Source organism: Salvelinus sp. IW2-2015, linkage group LG7 (genome assembly GCF_002910315.2).
Source record: "Salvelinus sp. IW2-2015 linkage group LG7, ASM291031v2, whole genome shotgun sequence".
NCBI classification, from domain to species: domain Eukaryota; kingdom Metazoa; phylum Chordata; class Actinopteri; order Salmoniformes; family Salmonidae; genus Salvelinus; species Salvelinus sp. IW2-2015.
In genome coordinates, this window is record NC_036847.1 from 27,797,666 (window position 1) to 27,818,230 (window position 20,565).

Below are 20,565 nucleotides of genomic sequence, written 5' to 3' on the forward strand. Positions count from 1 at the left end.
TTGTTGCTAGGAGCAATTAGGAGTAGGACCCATACATATTTCAGACTTCTGCTGTAAACTTTTACAATATAGCTATTGCGGTATGGTGTTATTACAAGACGTTATTACAACGCTATAGCAAAGGTTGTAGTGTAATAGCTGATACTTTAGGGTTTGCAGGTGTAATAACTACAAATGGTGTTGTTCCACTGTCAGGTTTATCACAAATATTAAGTATCCTATTAAAAAACATGTTTAGACACCAAGGAGCGCAGGCTGGGGTTTAAATTACAATAATCTGTCAACTTTCTCTAGCCTGATCCTAGATATGTATGTGCTGTTTAATCAAATCCTATGGTCATTGTCATGCCACAGCACAAACAGATCTGGGACAGGCTCTCTCAATTCAATGTAAATCAGGGCTTGTATTCATAAAGCRTCTCAGAGAAGGAGTGCTGATCTAGGATCAGTTCCCATTGTCCTTGTAATCATATTTATTATAATCTAAAATGCAAAACTGATCCAAGATCAGCACTCCTAATCTGAGATGCTTTATGAATGGGGGCCCTGGTTTTGGACCACATAATGTTGTTTTTTAGTACGATCCGACTGAGCACATTACACCCTGGGAGGTGCCATTCCTATGGGCAGTTTGAACAGAGGTACATTCTGTGCTGTTTCATGAGTACAACCCACTAAGTGTTGTCTTGGTTACGTATAGCTGGTGGGGGCCTGTCTACAAGAGGTTTCTAATATCCCATAACTCTTGCATACATTTGGAAGAATTCTAAACAATGGGACCAGCGATGCTGGTTAGCAACGACATTGGTCCCATGAATCTGTTTATTTTCAAAAGCTTCCTCATGGAATTATTAGGTTGTCCTGACCTGGGTATCTTCAACCTAGTCTACAGTACTGCCTTCACTCAAAAAAATTGAGGTTCAACAAGGGTTCTTCTAAGATCCTCAAAGTTCTTAGAAGAACCTTAGCGTTCTTGGCACGGAAAATGACCCCAAAAAGGTTATTCCAAGAACCCCATAAGAGGTGGGGTTTATCGAGGAACCTCCTTAGTTGGTGGGGGTTCTTGCAGGGACCTAACTGCCCAACTAAAACATTTGATTTTAAATTTGAAAGGACAGCAGGGGCAGGCACTTAACTGAACAATGTAAAGATCTCCTCAATTTAAGGTAAGGTTTGTCCCCTATATGATCTAAATTGATATTGTTTTATGATAATACCATCTATCTTTTCATATTTGTGCAAATCTTTCTAAAACAGAAAATGGACACAATTCAATGGATATCAATGAACAAGGAGGTAAGAATATGTAGGCTATAAGAATATGTTGAAGGCTAGCTGTATTGGGTGCAGATGACTGAACTGCTCACTTTTGTGTCTGAAGGAGACAAGGAGGCACGCGAAGGTATGTCAATTAGTATTGGTATGTTATGCAGATCACATGTACCATCCTCATCTACATTATGGACAAGGTATGTGTATGAAACCATTATCAAAAAAAAATATCATTCACATTTACCACAAAAACCAAAGTATGAATACTGTCATGTGCAGGTTTTGTTAAACATCTTTATAATTACAATTTTTTGGATTCACAGACTTCACCCTCCCTACACCTCTGATGAATATAACAGGAAACCTGTTCGATCACCATGCACTGCAAAATCATTCTGGCTATGGATACGGAGAACATCAACACATTAACATCAACACACCAGAGGATATACACATTGGACTTAGCGCTCTGCTGGGAGTTTATTTTTTTATTCTGCTATGCCACTAAAATCCTAATAAACACTGACAACTAAAAGATTGTGTTATTGTTATGCGAATTAAAAAATTAACCCCAAAAGAAGAAAAAAAATTAACCCCAAAAGCTTATTCAAAAGGTTATTTTGAGGATCCATTAAAAGGGGTTCTTTAAAGAACTTATAGGGCTTCCCCCACAGTTTCAATTTGAAGAACCCCGAAAATATACTCCAGGAACATTTTATTTTTAGAGTGTTACAAACATTTCCACCTAAACAGTCGAATCCTGAAGCCGTTTCCATTGGATTTACATTTAATGAACCAATGCCAGCTTTAGAAATGCCTTTGTCAAATTTAGTTTATAAAGGGTCTGGTATAAACGTTTATTAGTAATACATTCATTAGAACATAGACCATAACAGTGAACTTATTTTTTGTTGTTGTAATTATTCATTATTTAAATATTCATTGATACAGCATCTGGGATGATGGGTGAAAATGAATGAAAATGCTCTAATGCTCATCCAGTAAGCATCCTTTCATACTGTAGGCTATATAGGCGACTCTAATTGGGCATATCTTTACAGTTTGTATTAAAAGTTACAGTAAGATACCCCTATATGCCATGCGTAATTGCTTGGTGCCAGACACCCGGGGGCAGCAGCACATCAACTGTACCACTGATGCAACTCATCACTATGAAGTTGTGCACCTGCAGCTGTTCTGTCAATGATCATAGGGAGGCGTGATCACTCCGCCTTTGACACCTTGCACCGTATTTATTTAGGGCTTCTATATGAAAATAGACACGCCTTATCTCTATATGAGGTTTAGTTTGAAAGAGGAAGTTTAGCTTCTATTACGTTGCACTCGCTGCTCGTTCTTTTCGCATTTTTTTTTTACTGAGGCATCAGTGGCGTATTATCGCTTCAATTGAGCAAGTGAAGATTCTATCATAGCCTATCCACCTCCGTCAAGGCCTCTGACATCGCAAGGCCTTCGTGGATGAAGAGAACAGCCAGAGTAACATCATTGATTATACAAAATATCTGCTTCCTTTAATTTTTATTATAAGTAAATTGATTCAATAAGACAGATGAGCTCGTTTTACGACAGAAAAGACCCTAGTGAGTTAGGGCTGGAAGAGGAACTGAGTCAAGTAAACTGCCAAGATGAGTTGGAGTTTGATTACCTGTTTGAATATGAACCACCTTGCAACAACTTTCCCGGGGAAGATCAAGGTTTGTCCAATGGCTTGTCAAGTCTCCCGCGCGCTTTTCACCTTTGAGATGCTTATATTACTTTTCAACGCAAAACGTTAAATGCAGTGGCGTCATTGAAAACAAATAAACAGCGATGTGATTTTGACAGAATGCTATTTTCCTTTCCCCTTCTAGTTCTAGTAAACATTACTAAAAGGAAATATATTTTTTTTCACAAAAATTATACAATTGATCCTGCATTTGCTATGCATGTCTGTATACATTGTATAATCATGGCTAGCTTGTTTCAACACACTTTCTAACTGGAAAACATCAGCTGTCATTTGTTTTATGTGCATGGCTTTAATGTTTACAAATATTCTAACAGTCACAAGGGGCCCCATTTGATGATGTGAATAGTTTCCACGCCTAAACCTTTTGTTTTCTATGATTGTTAATCAAACTGATCAAAGGGATTGAATAAAAATGATTGACAACATTATTATTTGAAATGGTTGTTTGTTGAATTCAAAGAACATATATTTTCTGTTTAATGTGGCTCTCATGTGTATTGCAAATATGGATCCAAAGTTTTGTAAGATGTGTGATTTCTGAGAACACGTAATATCTTCAGTAATTTTACAGACAATGGACAGTCCGTTTATAAATAATATATTTTCTTCTGATCATTTCTCTTCCTTGTTCCCTATCTACCTCTCAGTAGATGAGCCAAATCTCTCCTCACAGAGAGTCCTCAGTGCTGCATCTCATCTGGCCTACCCCCTGGAGGAGACTTCCCCCTACGACATCAAGTGCAGCGAGCGCAACTCAGAGAGCCTTTCTGGTTATGAACACCTGGAGGCTAAAAACTACTTGGACCACACCAGGCCTGGGGGTATCGCCCTGAGCCCCAGGATCGAGATCACCCCGTCACGTGAGCTCTACAGCCATGGACGAGACTCCCTACAGAACCACCCTCTGAACATCAGTCCCCGGCCCACTCTGACCGTCCCGGGCCACGACAGCCTGGTATACCGCGAGCCCCAGTGCCTGAGCCCAGCCAGCAGCAACTCCTCCACCAGCTGGCACTCGGAGAGCTATTCCCCCTGGGCCTCCCCTTGCGTGTCCCCAAGTAGTGGCCAGACCGGGGCCGGAGACCTCTGCCCCCGCTTCCAGAACATCCACACCGGCTCCCCCCGCACATCCCCAGGCACTTCCCCCCGCACTGAGGAGGGCTGCCTCGGCCCCCGTTCGCCCTCCCCATCCATCAGGCCAGGATCCCGCTCCACCTCGCCACAGGGCAAGCGCACCTACGACATGTACAGGAATCCCAGCTTGGTCACCGGGATCCGTTCCCGCAGTCCCTCCCCACACGGGGGCCACGGGGAGCACTCCCAACAGAATGCAAGTGCCCATTACGGGACCCCCAACAGTATGGCTGAGGCCATGAACGGCTACAGCACTGTCCAGCCTGGTCTCGTCCCCACCAAGGTAGTGAAGACGGCCAACCAGGCGTACGCCCTCTACCCAGAGAACCACAGGGAGGTCAACTACCTGGTGTCCTGTGAGCAAGACGTTAAGAGTAAAACTGGGGCGGAGTCCTTCTTTGTTATCCCTCCCATCTGGACCAAGCAGCTGGTCCCCAACCTTTGCAGGTGAATGGTGTAGGAAGCCTGTACTGTATAGGTAAAGGGTGCAGTTAGTAGGCCAGTACTGGAATACTTTCTGCCTAACCAGGGACACACCCATATTATGAATCAGATTTAGTGTCTATTACATTGTATCAGTTATATGACTACATTAGGAGCCACACTTTAGGAAGCCTAATCACAGACAATTAACCCTTGTTTCCATCTCTTATTTCCTGTAGCATCCCACTTTCTTCTCTGCCCCCTCTGGAATGGCCTGTCCCCAGCCATACAGACCAGTACGAGCTCCATGTTGACGTGCAGCCCAAGCCTCATCACCGAGCCCACTATGAGACAGAGGGGAGCAGAGGAGCGGTCAAAGCACCCACTGGAGGTCATCCTGTCGTCCAGGTACGCTGCTGGCTCTGTATCACTCTTAGAAAAGGAGGCTTTTGGGAACCATTTTTGGTTCCATGTAGAACATTTTCACCCAATGAAGAACCATCAAGAAACCTTTATGAACCATTTGGTGAAAGGAATCTACAGTACCTTGCAGCAAAAAGTTAAAATATATCCTAGAACCAAAGAGGGACAGGCGAAGAACCCTTTATGGTTCTAGGTAGCCCATTTTAATGTAGGAGAGTCTGAATAGGAAGGCCTGTTGCGTGTAATGGTATTTCCTAGTCATCATTACAGCATGTGGTACTACTGCCCCAGGGCCTGGCTTATGAAAATGACTACTGTGTGTTACCGTGTACGTTCTATCTGTCATCCTTTACCTCATCTTTTCTCTCTCTATCTCTCACTCTCTTTTCTTCCTAGCAGCTTGCCACACTCACTGAAATTAGTTATATCTTGCACTGACATCTTATACATAGCAGCTACTTTATCCTCACACTAACTCCCATACTTACTACAGTAAAATCTTTCTAGGCTATTATTTATTTAATTTTCTATGAACAATATACATTGAGTATACCAAACATTAGGAATGTCCCTTTTGCCCTCAGAACAGCCTCAATTCGTCTTAGCATGGGCTCTATAAGGTGTCAATCGTTCCACAGAGATGCTGACCCATGTTGACTCCAATGCTTCCCACCGTTGTGTCAAGTTGGCTGGATGTCCTTTGGGTGGTGGACCATTCTTGATACACACAGGAAACTGTTGAGCGTGAAAAACGCAGCAGCATTACAGTTCTTTAAACACTCAAACTGGTGCGCCTGGCACCTACTACCATACCCCATTCAAAGGCACTTAAATCTTTTTTCTTGCCCATTCACCTTCTGAATGGCACACATACACAATCCATGTCTCAATTGTCTCAAGGCTTACAAATCCTTCATTAACCTGGCCCCTCATGTTTATCTACACTGATTGAAGTGGATTTAACAAGTGACATCAATACGGGATCATAGCTTTCACCTTGATTCACCTGGTCAGTCTATGTCATGGAAAGAGCAGGTGTTCTTAATATTTTTGTACAGTCAGTGTATTTTGTGTTGTGAATTATTTCAAACCAAGTGTCATGAAAAGATTTGTCTTCTTGCTAAAAAACACAGCACTGCGGTACCCCTCACAGCCCCATGTTTTCAACCACAAGCAGGTTTCTGTTTATTTGGTCCTTGGTGACCCCTTTACACACTGGTCTCATGACAGTGGTCTCAGGAGACAGGAGTGGTGAACTTTTAGTCAGGCATACTCATATGAAAAACAGAAATGTATGCTGAACTTAAACCGCAACTGAAGGCAATAAATCATTTATTGGAGAGAAAATGGCCTTTGTGGCATCTATATTGTTCAGAAACATTTATTCTAGTATCAAATTTACTACAAAGTGTAAATAAGAACATTTTGGTCATAAAGTGACATGAATACGTGGTGTTGAACAAAGGTAGCTGAGTCTGACACAGTGAGTAAAATAGTCTACTGCTGCAAATACTAAACAGGCCATTTGAGAAGCCGGTTGCCATGGTTGCAGTGAGTCAGAATGAGGGGGACTGGGAAAAGTAAAGTGAAGAGAGTTCAGTCTGGGACTGGGAGGGAGTTTGGACGTGCCTAGCCAGCCACATGATTGGATGACACCAGGCACAACTCACTGACCGTGAGAGACAGAAAATAGAAAGTGAGAAATGCTTAATTTCTGCTCGGCCAGGTTCTGACAGTCAACAACCACAAGGAAGCTTTCATTACGTTGCCGTGGAAACGTTAAAATATGAACTGAAAATTATAGGCCCTGCTTAAAATATACAGACGACCGTCAACATGTGGAAATGTCTTCTATTAAGAGCATCTGAACGCACTGATTCCACATGTATTTGTCTGTTGCTCACTAAGAAAACAAGATTTTTGTCTTGGTGTAGTTCGGTGGCAGTTACTGATGTTTGTCCCCCATGAGACACCATAGGAACAAAGCCAGTATCACTTCCTCAAAATAGTCAGAATGAATCTAAGATAACTCAATAAATCTGTCATTAATTGAGACGTTCTTGTGGAGGAGGTTTAGTCGCACAATTTTACATCTAGCTAAGGTGTCTGATGCAGTATTTATTAAGTTAAATGTGAGATGTTGTCTTAGGTACAGTGCATTTGGAAAATTATTCAGACCTCTTGACTTTTTCCACATTTTGTTACGTTACTGCCTTATTCTAAAATCACTCTGCACACAATACCCCATAATGACAAAGCAAAAACTGTTTTTTTATTTTTTTTATTTTTTAAAATTAAAATATCATATTTACATAAGTATTCAGACCCTTTACTCAGTACTTTGTTGAAGCACCTTTGGCAGCATTACAGCCTTGAGTCTTCTTGGGTATGGTGCTACATGCTTGGCACACCTGTATTTGGGGAGTTTCTCCTATTCTTCTCTGCAGATCCTCTCAAGCTATGTCGGGTTCGATGGAGAGCGTTGCTGCTCAGCTATTTTTAGGTCTCTCCAGGCATGTTCGATCAGGTTCAAGTCCGGGCTCTGGCTGGGTCACTCAAGGACATTAAGAGACTTGTCCCGAAGCCAATCCTGCGTTGTCTTAGCTGTGTGCTTAGGGTCGTTGTCCTGTTGGAAGGTGAACCTTCGCCCCAGTCTGAAGTCGCGAGCGCTCTGGAGCAGGTTTTCATCTAGGATCGCTCTGTACTTTTCTCCATTAATCTTTCCATCGATCCTAACTAGTCTCCCAGTCCCTGAAAAACATCCCCACAGCATGATGCTGCCACTACCATGCTTCACCGTAGGGATGGTGCCAGGTTTCCTCCAGACGTGACACTTGGCATTCAGGCCAAAGAGTTCAATCTTGGTTTCATCAGACCAAAGAATCTTGTTTCTCAAGGTATGTCAGTCCTTTAGGTTCCTTTTGTCAAACTCCAAGTGGGCTGTCATGTTCCTTTTACCGAGGAGTGGCTTCCATCTGACCACTACCATAAAGGCCTGATTGGTGGAGGGCTGCAGAGATGGTTGTCCTTCTGGAAGGTTCTCCCATCTCCACAGAGGAACTCTGGAGCTCTGTCAGAGTGAACATCGGGTTCTTGGTCACCTACCTGACCAAGGCCCTTCTCCCCCAATTGCTCTGTTTGGCCGGGCAGCCAGCTGTAGGAAGAGTCTTGGTGGTTCCAAACTTCTTTCATTTAAGAATTATGGAGGTCACTATGTTCTTGGGGACCTTCAATGCTGCAGAAATATTTTGGTACCCTGCCCCAGATCTGTGCCTCAACACAATCCTGTCTCAGAGCTCTATAACAATTCCTTCAACCTCATGGCTTGCTTTTTGCTCTGACATGCATTGTCATCTGTAGCACCTTATATAGACAGGTGTGTGCCTTTCCCAATCATGTCCAATCAATTGAATTTACCACAGGTGGACTCCAATCAAGTTGTAGAAACATCTCAAGGATGATCAATGGAAACAGGATGCACCTGAGCTCAATTTTGAGTCTCATAGCAAAGGGTCTGTGTCAGGACCCGGTGCGAAAAACAGTCACTAATAATCGTCAGAACCCAKAAGATGAGGCAGACACAGCAGTACTAGAGATGGTGGTTTAATTAAAGAACAAAATCTTCAGGCAAAGAAACTAAATCCACAATGTCCAAAAATAAAGCCAAGAGGCACAAAATGGAAATCCTCCCAAAAATACAAAAGAAACTCCACAAAGTGGTAAAAAACAGCAGGGAAAAACAAACCTCAAAAGACTACTCAAATAATACACAAGAACTAAACCAGAGAACCTCTGGAAAATCCAACAAGAGAAATATCTGTATAAAACAAGGCTTGGGCTGGGGCTGGGTGCTAACTTACAAACACTGAGCAAGGAACTGAGGAACACACAGGGTTTAAATACTAACAAGGGAATGACCTACAGGTGCAAACAATAATTAGAGCAAGAAAAACAAAAGGTACAAAAAAGGTGCAATGGGGACATCTAGTGACCAAAACCCGAACAGTCTTGGCCAAAACCTGACAGTCTGAACACTTATGTAAATGTCAATTGCAAAAATGTGCAAACATTTCTGAAAACCTGTCTTCGCTTTGTCATTATGGGGTATTGTTTGTAGATTGATGATGGAAAAAAATATTTAATCCATTTTAGAATAAATCTGTTAACAAAGTCTGATCCGCTGCGCTGCTGGGCAGTCTGTCACACTGTCTGTGTGTTCTGCAGTTGGATTGGATAGAGTGCAATCGCTGCAGATGTGTATCCCGTGTTAGTGGGCAAGTGAGAATTGTTGAAATCAAAACCAAACTCAAGTCATGACGACCTCATTTACAAAACTCAATTTTGAACGAGACTGACTTTATGACCAACATGATCCTATTTACACTTTGTAGTCAATTTTTACACTAGAATAACTGTTTCTGAACAATATCGATACCACATAGGCCGTTTTCTCTCAGGGAAGTTGTTTCTTGCCAGTTGCGCTTTAAGTTCAGCTTACATTGAACATGTAAAGAAGTGCTGCTAACTCTATACAGCATTTATAAATTGTGTCAAAAGGTAACAAAATGTTATATTTTTGCTTTTCATTTTTTCATATGAGTATGTCTAACTAAAAGCTCATCTCTCCTGAAACACTGTCATGAGACCAGTGTTTGAAGGGAACACCAATCCATGTGAAAGCTATGATCCCTTAATGATGTCACTTGTTAAATCCACTTCAATCAGTGTAGATCAGTGGTTCAAACTTTTTATAGTCCCGTACCCATTCAGACATTCAACCTCCAGCTGCGTACCCCCTCTAGCACCAGGGTTAGCACACTCTCAAATGTTGCTTTTTGCCGTCATTGTAAGCCTGCCACACATACTATACAATACATTTATTAAACATAAGAATGAGTGTGAGTTTGTCACAACCCGGCTCGTGGGAAGTGACACAGAGCTCTTATAGGACCAGGGCACAAATAATAATAGAATAATAATAATAATAATAATAATCAATACTTTTTMTCTTTATTTAGCCATCTTACATGTAAAACCTTATTTATTCATCAGAAATTGTGAATAACTCTCCACAGGTTAATGAGGAGGGTGGGCTTGAATGGATGCACATAACTCTGCAATGTTGGTTGTATTGGAGAGAGTCTGTCTTAAATAATTTTCCATACACAGTCTGTACCTGTATTTAGTTTTCATGCTATTGAGGACCGAGAATCCACTCTGACATAGGTACGTGGCTGCAAAGGGCATCAGTGTCTTAACAGCGCGATTTGCCAAGGCAAGAAACTCTGAGCGCAGCCCTATCCGGAAATCTGGGAGTGGCTTCTGATTAAATAAAATTTTCACAGAACCGCTTGTTGCAATTTGGATGAGGCTCTCTTGTTCAGATATCGGTAAGTGGACTGGAGGCAGGGCATGAAAGGGATAACGAATCCAGTTGTTTGTGTCATCCGTTTCGGGAAACTACCTGCGTAATTTCTCACCCAGTTCACTCAGGTGCTTTGCTATATCACGTTTGACATTGTCCGTAAGCTTGAGTTCATTTGCACACAAATCATAGAATGATGGAAAGACCTGTGTGTTGTCCTGGTTAATACATACACAAAAGAGCTCCAACTTCTTAATCATAGCCTCAATTATGTCCCGCACATTGAATATAGTTGCGGAGAGTCCCTGTAATCCTAGATTCAGACCATTCAGGCGAAGAAAATACATCATCCAGATAGGCCAGTCGTGTGAGAAACTCGTCATCATGCAAGCGGTCAGACAAGGGAAAATATGGTCAGTAAATAAAACTAAGCTCGTCTCTCAATTTAAAAAAAAACGTGCCAATACTTTGCCCCTTGATAACCAGCGCACTTCTGTATGTGTTACATGGTCGCTGCCCATATCATTGCATAATGCAGAAAATACACGAGAGTTCAGGGGCCTTGCTTTAACAAAGTTAACCATACCAACACATCTTGACAACCAAAGTCCATTTGATGTCACAAAGCTGTCTAGTACTTTAAAAAATATCCTCTCATGTTGTCCTGGTTTCCAGTGGTTTGCAGAAGAGGATGTCTTCCTTAATTGACCCCCCATGAACATAACGGACATATACCAGGAGCTGTGCCAGGCCCGCCACGTCTGTTGACTCATCCAGCTGTAACGCATAGAATTCACTGGCTTGTATGTGAAGTAGTAATTGTTTCAAAACATCTCCTGCCATGTCACTGATGCGTCGTGAAGCAGTGGTGTTTGATGGAGACATTGTCTGTACAGTTTTTTTTGGCCTTTCCCCCCAGCATTGTCCCAGCCATATCTGCGGCAGCAAGAAGAATTAAGTCCTCCACAATAGTATGGGGCTTGCCTTTCCTTGCCACTCGGTTGTCACGATCGTCTTGACTTGGAAGAGAGGACCAAAACGCTGCGTGTGAAAAAAACATTATCTTTTATTAGAGAGACGAACAACGAACGAAACAAAACAACAAACTGACGACCGTGAAGCTATATAAACAAATGGTGCTGACACTGACCACTACACAATGACATAGACAATTACCCACAAACGCATAATGCCTATGGCTGCCTTAAATATGGCTCCCAATCAGAGACAAATGAAAGACAGCTGTCTGATTGAGAACCACTCAGGCAACCATAGACATACCTAGACACATTCAGTAAACACAACCCCATACACTAAACCCAACACCCCCTTTACCATATAACCACCCAAGACGAGACAAAACACAAACATTCCCCATGTCACACCCTGACCTAACTAAAATAATAAAGAAAACAAAGAATACTAAGGCCAGGGCGTGACATCGGTAGCTCACCATATAAGGCTTCTAGACCCTTCTTCTTAATGGTATCTGTTGCTTTTATACACGTCTTACTTCTCGAAAGTTGTCTTTATTCTCGTTCAAAAAACTCCCGTGGCTTATCTTTCAAATTGTCATGTTTCGTTTCTAAATGTCTGCGCAAGAGTGACGGTTTCCCGCGGAGAGTAATGGTTAATGTGATTGGATGTTAATTATTTGACTAGGCTACCTGTATTTGACATTGTGTTGTTATTTCGCTGAACACTAGATGGTTCAATTTTATTTTTGGCAGTGAAACGAGGCTACTCAGACGAGAAGAGAAACTCACCCAAATGTATAGCGCCGTTGGAAAATATAAATGTATTGTTTGAAAATGTGAATGAATTAAAATTCTAAAATATATATTTTTCATGTGAATCACATTTTTATTTGGCGTACCGCTGACGGCATTACGCGTACCCCAGTTTGGGAATACCTGGTGTAGATGAAAGGGAGGAGACAGGTTAAATAAGTATGTTTAAGCCTTGAGACATGGATTGTGTATTTACTTATTTATAGGGGACAATGTACATTAATCAACATCAATATTACAATAATGCAAAATTCATGTAAATGTGCCAGGGTTAGCCAAAAGCTAATTTTCACTGTAGTTCCAGGGCAGCTAAGGACAATTACAAGGCCACAATACACATACTCACTAAAACAATACAAAATAGAAATACATTACATCCAATAATATATAATTCTGTGTGTGCCATTCAGAGGGTGAATGGGCAAGACAAAAGATTTAAGTGCCTTTGAACGGGGTATGGAAGTAGGTGCACCAGCTTTAGTGTGTCAAGAGCTGCAACACTGCTAGTTTTTTCAAACTCAATTGTTTCCGACACCTTGTAGAGTCCATGCCCCGATGAATTGAGGTTGTTCTGAGGGCAAAAGGGGGTGCAACTTAATATTAGGAATGTTTTGTACACTCAGTGTATATATGCATGTGCACACACACACACACACACACACACACACACACACACACACACACACACACACACACACACACACACACACAGATGCAGATTAGTGGAGAGACCAGCAACTACCTTGGAAGGAAGCATGCAAAAACCACAAAGCGTGAACTTGCAACTAAAAGTATCTGTCTAAGAAGTCATGAGCTTGACACTGTTTGTGCATGTGTGTGACAGAGACATAGGGGGTTTAGTGGTGTGAGTTAAAAGAGAAGTACGTAAAGTGCAGACGTCTGAGGTTGCAAGCAGACTTTATTTAGCTCAATATTGTCGACAACTAGGCCTACAGCTTATTTACAATTTTATGTAATGACTTTGATAAACATTTATGATTAGGAGTTTTACATCATGTTATAAACATGTATTTTCTATGTGGCCACCTCCAATTCACCAGACCTCTCCACTGTATAGAAACTTGAGAAGTACTGGAATGAACGTAGACCTTGCCTTCTTTCTTTTGTCTTGAAATTGTCCGTGGAACATTGGCTCACAGGGTAAAGCTAAGGCTTTGGCCGTCTAGTATTCCAGTGAATCATAGTTATTCCTACCTAGCTCTTTTGAATTCCATTTACTTTAGGACAAACAGAAACCATCCACCGACAGGGCCGTCCAATTTATGTATTTATTTTTTTAAGTTCAAGCTCATTTACTATTAGCTATACAATTAGCTGCTACACATTAATCCTTAAGAGTTTATTATCGCACCCATGCGTCAATCTAAGTAAGATAATTAAAAAAATCCCCATTACAATACGTCAGTTTAAGCTAGACATATCATGTGTCGGCCTTCCATCTGCAGTGGAAGGTAGCAGAGCTACAGCGGTGTTTGTCAGACCATGACAAAAAGAAAATCGGTCTTCTCACAAATGTTTGTAGCGTCCGAATGGTTGTCACCACTCTATGGAAAGGGGAGACTCTCACAAACATGATGGTGTTCTCTGTTTTGCTCTACGACCCCCATCAGTGTCACGGGACTTGTCTGAAGGTAACCCAAACAAACTAATGGAAGTATGAATGTAATTTTGTGGCAACAAAAATAAGGGGTTAAATATGTGTCCAAAAAAAGCACACATATTTACTGAGCTTTCTTATATCTTCTAGATATAGGACAAACACTTCAAAACCATATTCTTTATGATACATTTTTTGACTGTATTTTTGCCAAATTTCCTGCAATTCAACACATTTTGCCATGTCTTATGCCAGGTCAATATCAAATCAAACTTTATTTGTCACATGCGCCGAATACAACAAGTGTAGACCTTACCGTGAAATGCTTACTTACAAGCTCTTAACCAAGAGTGCAGTTCAAGAAGAGTTAAGAAAATATTTACCAAATAGACTGAAGTAAAAACAAAAAATAAAAAGTAACACAATAAGAATAACAATAACAAGGCTATATACAGGGGGTACCGGTACCGAGTTAGTGTGCAGGGGTACAGGTTAGTTGAGGTAATTTGTACATGTAGGTAGGGGTGAAGTGACTATGCATAGATAATAAACAGCGAGTAGAAGCAGTGTACAAAACAAATAGGGGAGTCAATGTAAATAGTCCGTGGCGATTTTATTAATTGTTCAGCAGTCTTATGGCTTGGGGGTAGAAGCTGTTGAGGAGCCTTTTGGTCCTACACTTGGTGCTCTGGTACCGCTTGCCGTGCGGTAGCAGAGAAAACAGTCTATAACTTGGGTGACTGGAATCTCTGATCATTTTATGGGCTTTCCTCTGACACCGCCTATTATATAGGTTCTGGATGGCAGGAAGCTTGGCCCCAGTGATGTACTGGGCAGTACACACTACCCTCTGTAGCACCTTGCGTTCAGATGCCGAGCAGTTGCCATACCAGGCGGTGATGCAACCGGTCAGGATGCTCTCGATGGTGCAGCTGTAGAACCTTTTGAGGATCTGAGGACCCATGCCTAATCTTTTCAGTCTCCTGAGGGGGAAAAGGTTCTATTGTGCCCTCTTCATGACTGTCTTGGTGTGTTTGGACCATGATAGTTCGTTGGTGATGTGAACACCAAGGAACTTGAAACTCTCGACCCTCCTTTGTCTTGCTCACATAATATGATATCTGAGTGAGAGTGACTAACAAAATCAGTGGGGGCCGGTCGGTAATTCAGCCATGATTACTACAAGTGTAGAAAGCTGGCTAGATTAATTAGACTAATTTACCAATCAAAWTTATTTTAACTGACATTGGCTAATTGAGGGACTGTCAGTGAGTGGCATGTAACAAGACGAAAACTGCTGCAACAAAGTTTTGAAATTGCACCTTGTGTATTCTACTATTCTAACTCTCAACAGTAAATTGAGACTCAACTGAATACTAATGTTGAGGACTGGAAAATACTTGTGTTTCCAGCAGTGTGTGTGTCTACCAGGGTGTAAGCTTTATGTTCAGCCTAAACTGTTATCAGCAAACTGGCAAAAAATACATATAGTTATTGGCAAAATAATGAGAAAAAACAATCATTATATAAATTCAACTATGTAATAAAACACTGGGTACCTACCAGTGTTTGTGCAGTGTATATAAGTATTGAAAAAGAACAGGTAGAGAAGAAATGTTCTTTAAATTTAAAAATGACACATTATAAAAAGTGTGAGCATCTTGACTTTGTTTTATTAATGTTTTATTGGAGTTTCCTCTGGTGTTTTCTTCCAGTTGCATGGCTACAGGGGTAAGGAGCCCCTAGGCCTCCAGATCTTCATTGGGACTGCAGACGACAGGATTCTGAAGCCTCACGCCTTCTACCAGGTCCACCGCATCACGGGCAAGACGGTCACCACCACCAGCTACGAGAAGATTATCAACTCCACCAAAGTCCTGGAGATCCCTCTGGAGCCCAAGAACAACATGAAAGCGATGTGAGAGTAGCTAGAGTAGTGACACATGCCGAACACCACCCAGACAGAGCAGTGTCCTTTGCAGAACTGGGTTCAAATAGTATTTGTTTTCTTCTAAACTTTTTGAGCATTTTTACTCAGCCTGTCTCCAGTGCCACAAGATTGGCATGATGGATTTGCACTGATAAAACTATTCTATTGGTTCCATTGTGCCAGGCAAGCTCAATCAAGGATTTTAATGAAAAATAACATACTAATTGAACACAGGTCTGATGTAATTAGCCATATCGGTTGTAATCATAATGCAACATTTGTTTACCGGTACAGGATTTACAGTAGATCTCATATTGGTGTGTTTCTCAGAATCGACTGTGCTGGGATCCTGAAGCTCAGGAATGCTGACATTGAGCTGAGGAAGGGCGAGACGGACATCGGACGGAAGAACACTCGTGTGCGTCTGGTGTTCCGTGTCCACATACCCCAACCCAATGGGCAACACATCTCACTGCAAGTTTCCTCCCATCCAATCGAGTGCTGTAAGTACTATAAATCCAACACATTTTTTATATTTTTTATTTTTATTTCACCTTTATTTAACCAGGTAAGCTAGTTGAGAACAAGTTATCATTTACAACTGCGACCTGGCCAAGATAAAGCAAAGCGGTGCGACAGAAACAACAACACAGAGTTACACATGGAATAAACAAGGGTACAGTCATTAACACAATACAAAAAAAGGAAAGTCTATATACAGTGTGTGCAAATGGCGTGAGGAGGCAAGGAAATAAATAGGCCATAGTAGCGAAGTAATTACAATTTAGCAAATTAACACTGGAGTGATAGATGAGCAGATGATGATGTGCTTTACCTAGCATAGACTTATAGATGACCTGGAGCCAGTGGGTTTGGCGACGAATATGTAGAGAGGGCCAGCCGACTAGAGCATACAAGTCGCAGTGGTAGGTGGTATAAGGGGCTTTGGTAACAAAACGGATGGCACTGTGATAGACTACATCCAGTTTGCTGAGTAGGGTATTGGAAGCTATTTTGTAGATGACATCGCCAAAGTTGAGGATCGGTAGGATGGTCAGTTTTACTAGGGTAAGTTTGGCAGTGTGAGTGAAGGAGGCTTTGTTGCGAAATAGAATGCCAATTCTAGATTTGATTTCGGAATGGAGATGTTTAATATGAGTCTCGAATGAGAGTTTACAGTCTAGCCAGACACCTAGGTATTTGTAGTTGTCCACATATTCTAGGTCAGAACCGTCCAGAGTAGTGATGCTAGTCGGGCGGGCGGGTGCGGGCAGCGAACTGTTGAAAAGCATGCATTTGGTTTTACTAGCGTTTAAGAGCAGTTGGAGGACACGGAAGGAGTGTTGTATGGCATTGAAGCTCGTTTGGAGGTTAGTTAACACAGTGTCCAGAGAAGGGCCATGTCATTCTATATGTCATAAACCTATGATTGTATGATTTTATTTTATGTATAATTCTGTCTATGCCTTCTATAGCCTACTATAGATGTGTCTTAAAGGGTGGTTTAGGTTTAACATGTGCTTGTATGTTGATTTTACACAGTGCAGTATATTTCCAGCTATGTTTCTTCTTGCCTGTTTTCATTGGACTGACGTTAACCAGAGGTAACACACATAGTAAGTGGGTCTATATTTAAATGAGCTGGGAGTAGTACCATCAGGTCCAGGCACACGGACATACAAGCCTATTTTATGATTAGGCTTGACAGCCTTTTTATTTGCACTGACTCTCCTGCACCGGCTCTATGCACACTCAAGGGACTCTACCCACACAGCTGCACATACTACACTAACACTCCAACACACACACACACACACACACAGACGCACACACACACACTACATATGCTCACGCACACAAAACACACACACACACACACATGTATATTGACACCACACACTCACACAATCACACATACACAACACTTTCACACTCACATACGCTGCTGCTACTCTCTTTATTATCTATCCTGAATGCCTAGTCACTTTAACCCTACCTACATGTACATATATGAGAACTTGTTCTCAACTGGCCTAACTACTTAAAAAAAAAAAATTTGAAAACATTATATCAATTACCTCATACCCCTGCACATTGACTCGGTACAGGTATATAGCCTCATTACTGTTATTTTGTTGTGTTACCATAAAAAATTTTTTTTACCCATTTTTCTTACTTTTGAATTGTTGGGAAAGGGCTTGTAAGTAGGCATTTCACATTAATGTCTAAACCTGTTGGGTGGCAGGTAGCATAGCGGTTGGGTGGTTAAGAGCTTTGGGCCATTAACCGAAAGGTTGCTGGTTCGAATCCCTGAGCAGTCAAGGCAGTTTGATTTGGTTCTCTCAACCCTCAACACTGTGTGTGTATCTGTGTGTTTACGATTATGTAGTGCTGGCATCACCGAACCCCCCCAAAAATCAGGTGCAAAGTTGTATTTGCACAATCGTACTATAACACACCCAGCACATCTGTCAAAATGGCCGATAAGTAAGCGAAACTGTCCGTCAGTGATGTGGATGAAGAGACTAGCCTCCAGGTATCATCCTCAGTGTACTCACAGTATAGTAGACTGTCCAAAGGTCACTTCACAAGCCTCAGTGGAGATTGAATTTCAGTAATTAAGGCAGGACGATGACGATAAGCTTGAGGAAGTAACTACACTGTTCATGTGTACTAAATGTTTTTAAATTTAATTGCCACACAAACTACTCTAGAAGTAAACATGAAACAGCTAAAATGAGGGCAACTGCCCTTCTCATTCATTACAAGTGATTAATTTGGTCCCTTTGTAACTCAAGCATGTTACCTGGCATGAATCAACTTCAGACTGGCGACAGTTGATCCAAAGGAATAAGGTCAGTCACTATAGATAGCAAGAGAAGCGCTGAGTCATTTAATGCTCTAACGTAATGGTTCCCCAACCCTGGATGCCTCCCTATGGGGTCCGAGTGTGGCACAGCAGTCTAAGGCACTGCATCTCAGTGCAAGAGGCGTCACTACAGTCCCTGGTTCGAATCAAGGCTGTATCACATCTGGCTGTGATTGGGAGTCCCATAGGGCGGCGCACAATTGGCCCAGTGTCGTCCGGATTTGGCCAGGATAGGCCGTCATTGTAAATAAGAATTTGTTCTTAGCTGACTTTCGTAGTTAAATAAATATTACAAAAAGAATGACTAGATCTGAAATTCCCATTCAAGTTGATGGGTTTATGCACAGGTGACCATATTGAATGTACCCATGAGTGTTCCAGTTGAATTGCCATGGTCTGAGGAGCTTTTCCCATTCTAGTAATTATATTTCTATGGCTGCCTCTTTTCTATTTCTATGGCTGTCTCTGTGGCTGTAGCTTCCTGATTAAGCTATCAGTCCAGGAAATCTACCGTTCCAGGAGAGAATACACTACAGTAGCCGTTCAGTGTCTACTTCACATACAGGTCACAGGGTTTGTTGAACATATGCCAACATACGCTCCATTGCGTAATGATGATAGTGTTGGAGAGGTCCATCCTCCATATTCATTCTTCCTCCCCTCTGCCCCTTTCTGTACTGTAGGTTACTGCACTCTGTCATTTGTTTCCACTGGACAGAGTCCCACTTCCATGATGTGCTCTGTGTGTCCAGGCCTCTAGCGTGTAGCCGCAATTTACATTACAACCTTCATTCATATCCTCCCACTGCACTAAATGTACTGCACTGTACCAAGTCATTGGYCTATATTAATGTTTACACAAATCTAATATTTAGACAAATATTTGAAATACACAATGAGGAAGTATGGTTTTGAAATGAGTCGGTACAAGCCTCATTCATTGAAATCTGTCAACAATTACCTTGTGAGTTCAAAGCAAATATCAACCTGAGATCAAACTGACCTACCACAGAGTGTGTAATGTCATGTCATAATAATACCATGCTCCGTCTGCTGTCCTGCAGCCCAGCGGCCAGTTCTCTACCCACTACGCCAACATGACCTGTCGGTACCACAGAATGTGTAACGTCATGTTCTCTCTTCCATCCCACAGCCCAGCGGTCGGCCCATGAGCTACCAATGGTGGAGAAACAAGACATGGATAGCTGCTCTGTCCTGGGAGGTCAGCAGATGATCTTGACGGGACAGAACTTCAGCTCTGACTCCAAAGTCATCTTTATGGAAAAAACCCATGGTGAGTATTCAGCCAACACCTCTGAGGGAGGGAGGAAATGATAATGGCATGGTCCATATGCTGTATGATGTGCCGCCTCATCTATTTAAAATGTTATGGTTATTTTGATCCAGGAAAATGTTTGACAGTATTCTTCTAACAGTTGCCAGATTCTGTTGTAAAAAACCTTTTGCATTATGTGCCAGAAGGGTTGCAAAAGTATTTACCCTCATGAACCAGCCATGATAATCAGACTTACAGTTATTACCCATGCTTTTAACACCACAGTCCTTTATTATCACATTACTCTCTTGCAGGGTTGGGGTCAATTCCATTTTAATTCCATTCAATTCAGAAAGTAAACCCAATTCCAATTTAAAATGTTCCTAATTGAAAAGCATTGAAKAGAATTGGAATTGGAATTTCAGTGTACTTCCTGAATTGATTGGAATTGAAATGGAATTGACCCCATCCCTGCTCTCATTTTGTTCATGCCTTCACAAATTCAGCTACACAGTTTTAAAACTCACTTCCCCAGCACCACTTTGAAACTAATGTATAGCTAATGCCATGCTTCGTTTAACCTATGAATAGTTTGCATGATCCATCAGATAAGGCGAAGCCTCACTCTCCTGTGCCCTCTCCTCCCCGCTTGTTATTTATGTGTTACGTTATCTTTATGCTGTTTATTTTGTTTTGCATGGAATAGGACCTCTGT

At 41.7% G+C, this 20,565-nt stretch overlaps 1 protein-coding gene across 2 annotated transcripts in view; it reads left to right on the plus strand.

The window, feature by feature from the left end:
• Window positions 1–558: 558 nt before the first annotated feature.
• Window positions 559–20,565, plus strand: part of LOC111966754 (nuclear factor of activated T-cells, cytoplasmic 2-like) — a 60,135-nt gene continuing 40,128 nt past the window's right edge. The window contains exons 1-6 of one of the 2 annotated variants that reach the window (XM_023991660.2): window positions 559–2,987; window positions 3,670–4,603; window positions 4,819–4,987; window positions 15,491–15,693; window positions 16,036–16,208; window positions 19,728–19,868. In XM_023991660.2, coding sequence (XP_023847428.1) covers window positions 2,843–2,987; window positions 3,670–4,603; window positions 4,819–4,987; window positions 15,491–15,693; window positions 16,036–16,208; window positions 19,728–19,868 — 1,765 coding nt within the window. In that variant the 5' untranslated portion in view covers window positions 559–2,842. The remainder of the gene's footprint in view (window positions 2,988–3,669; window positions 4,604–4,818; window positions 4,988–15,490; window positions 15,694–16,035; window positions 16,209–19,727; window positions 19,869–20,565) is intronic. The other variant, XM_023991661.2, reaches the window with a different exon arrangement.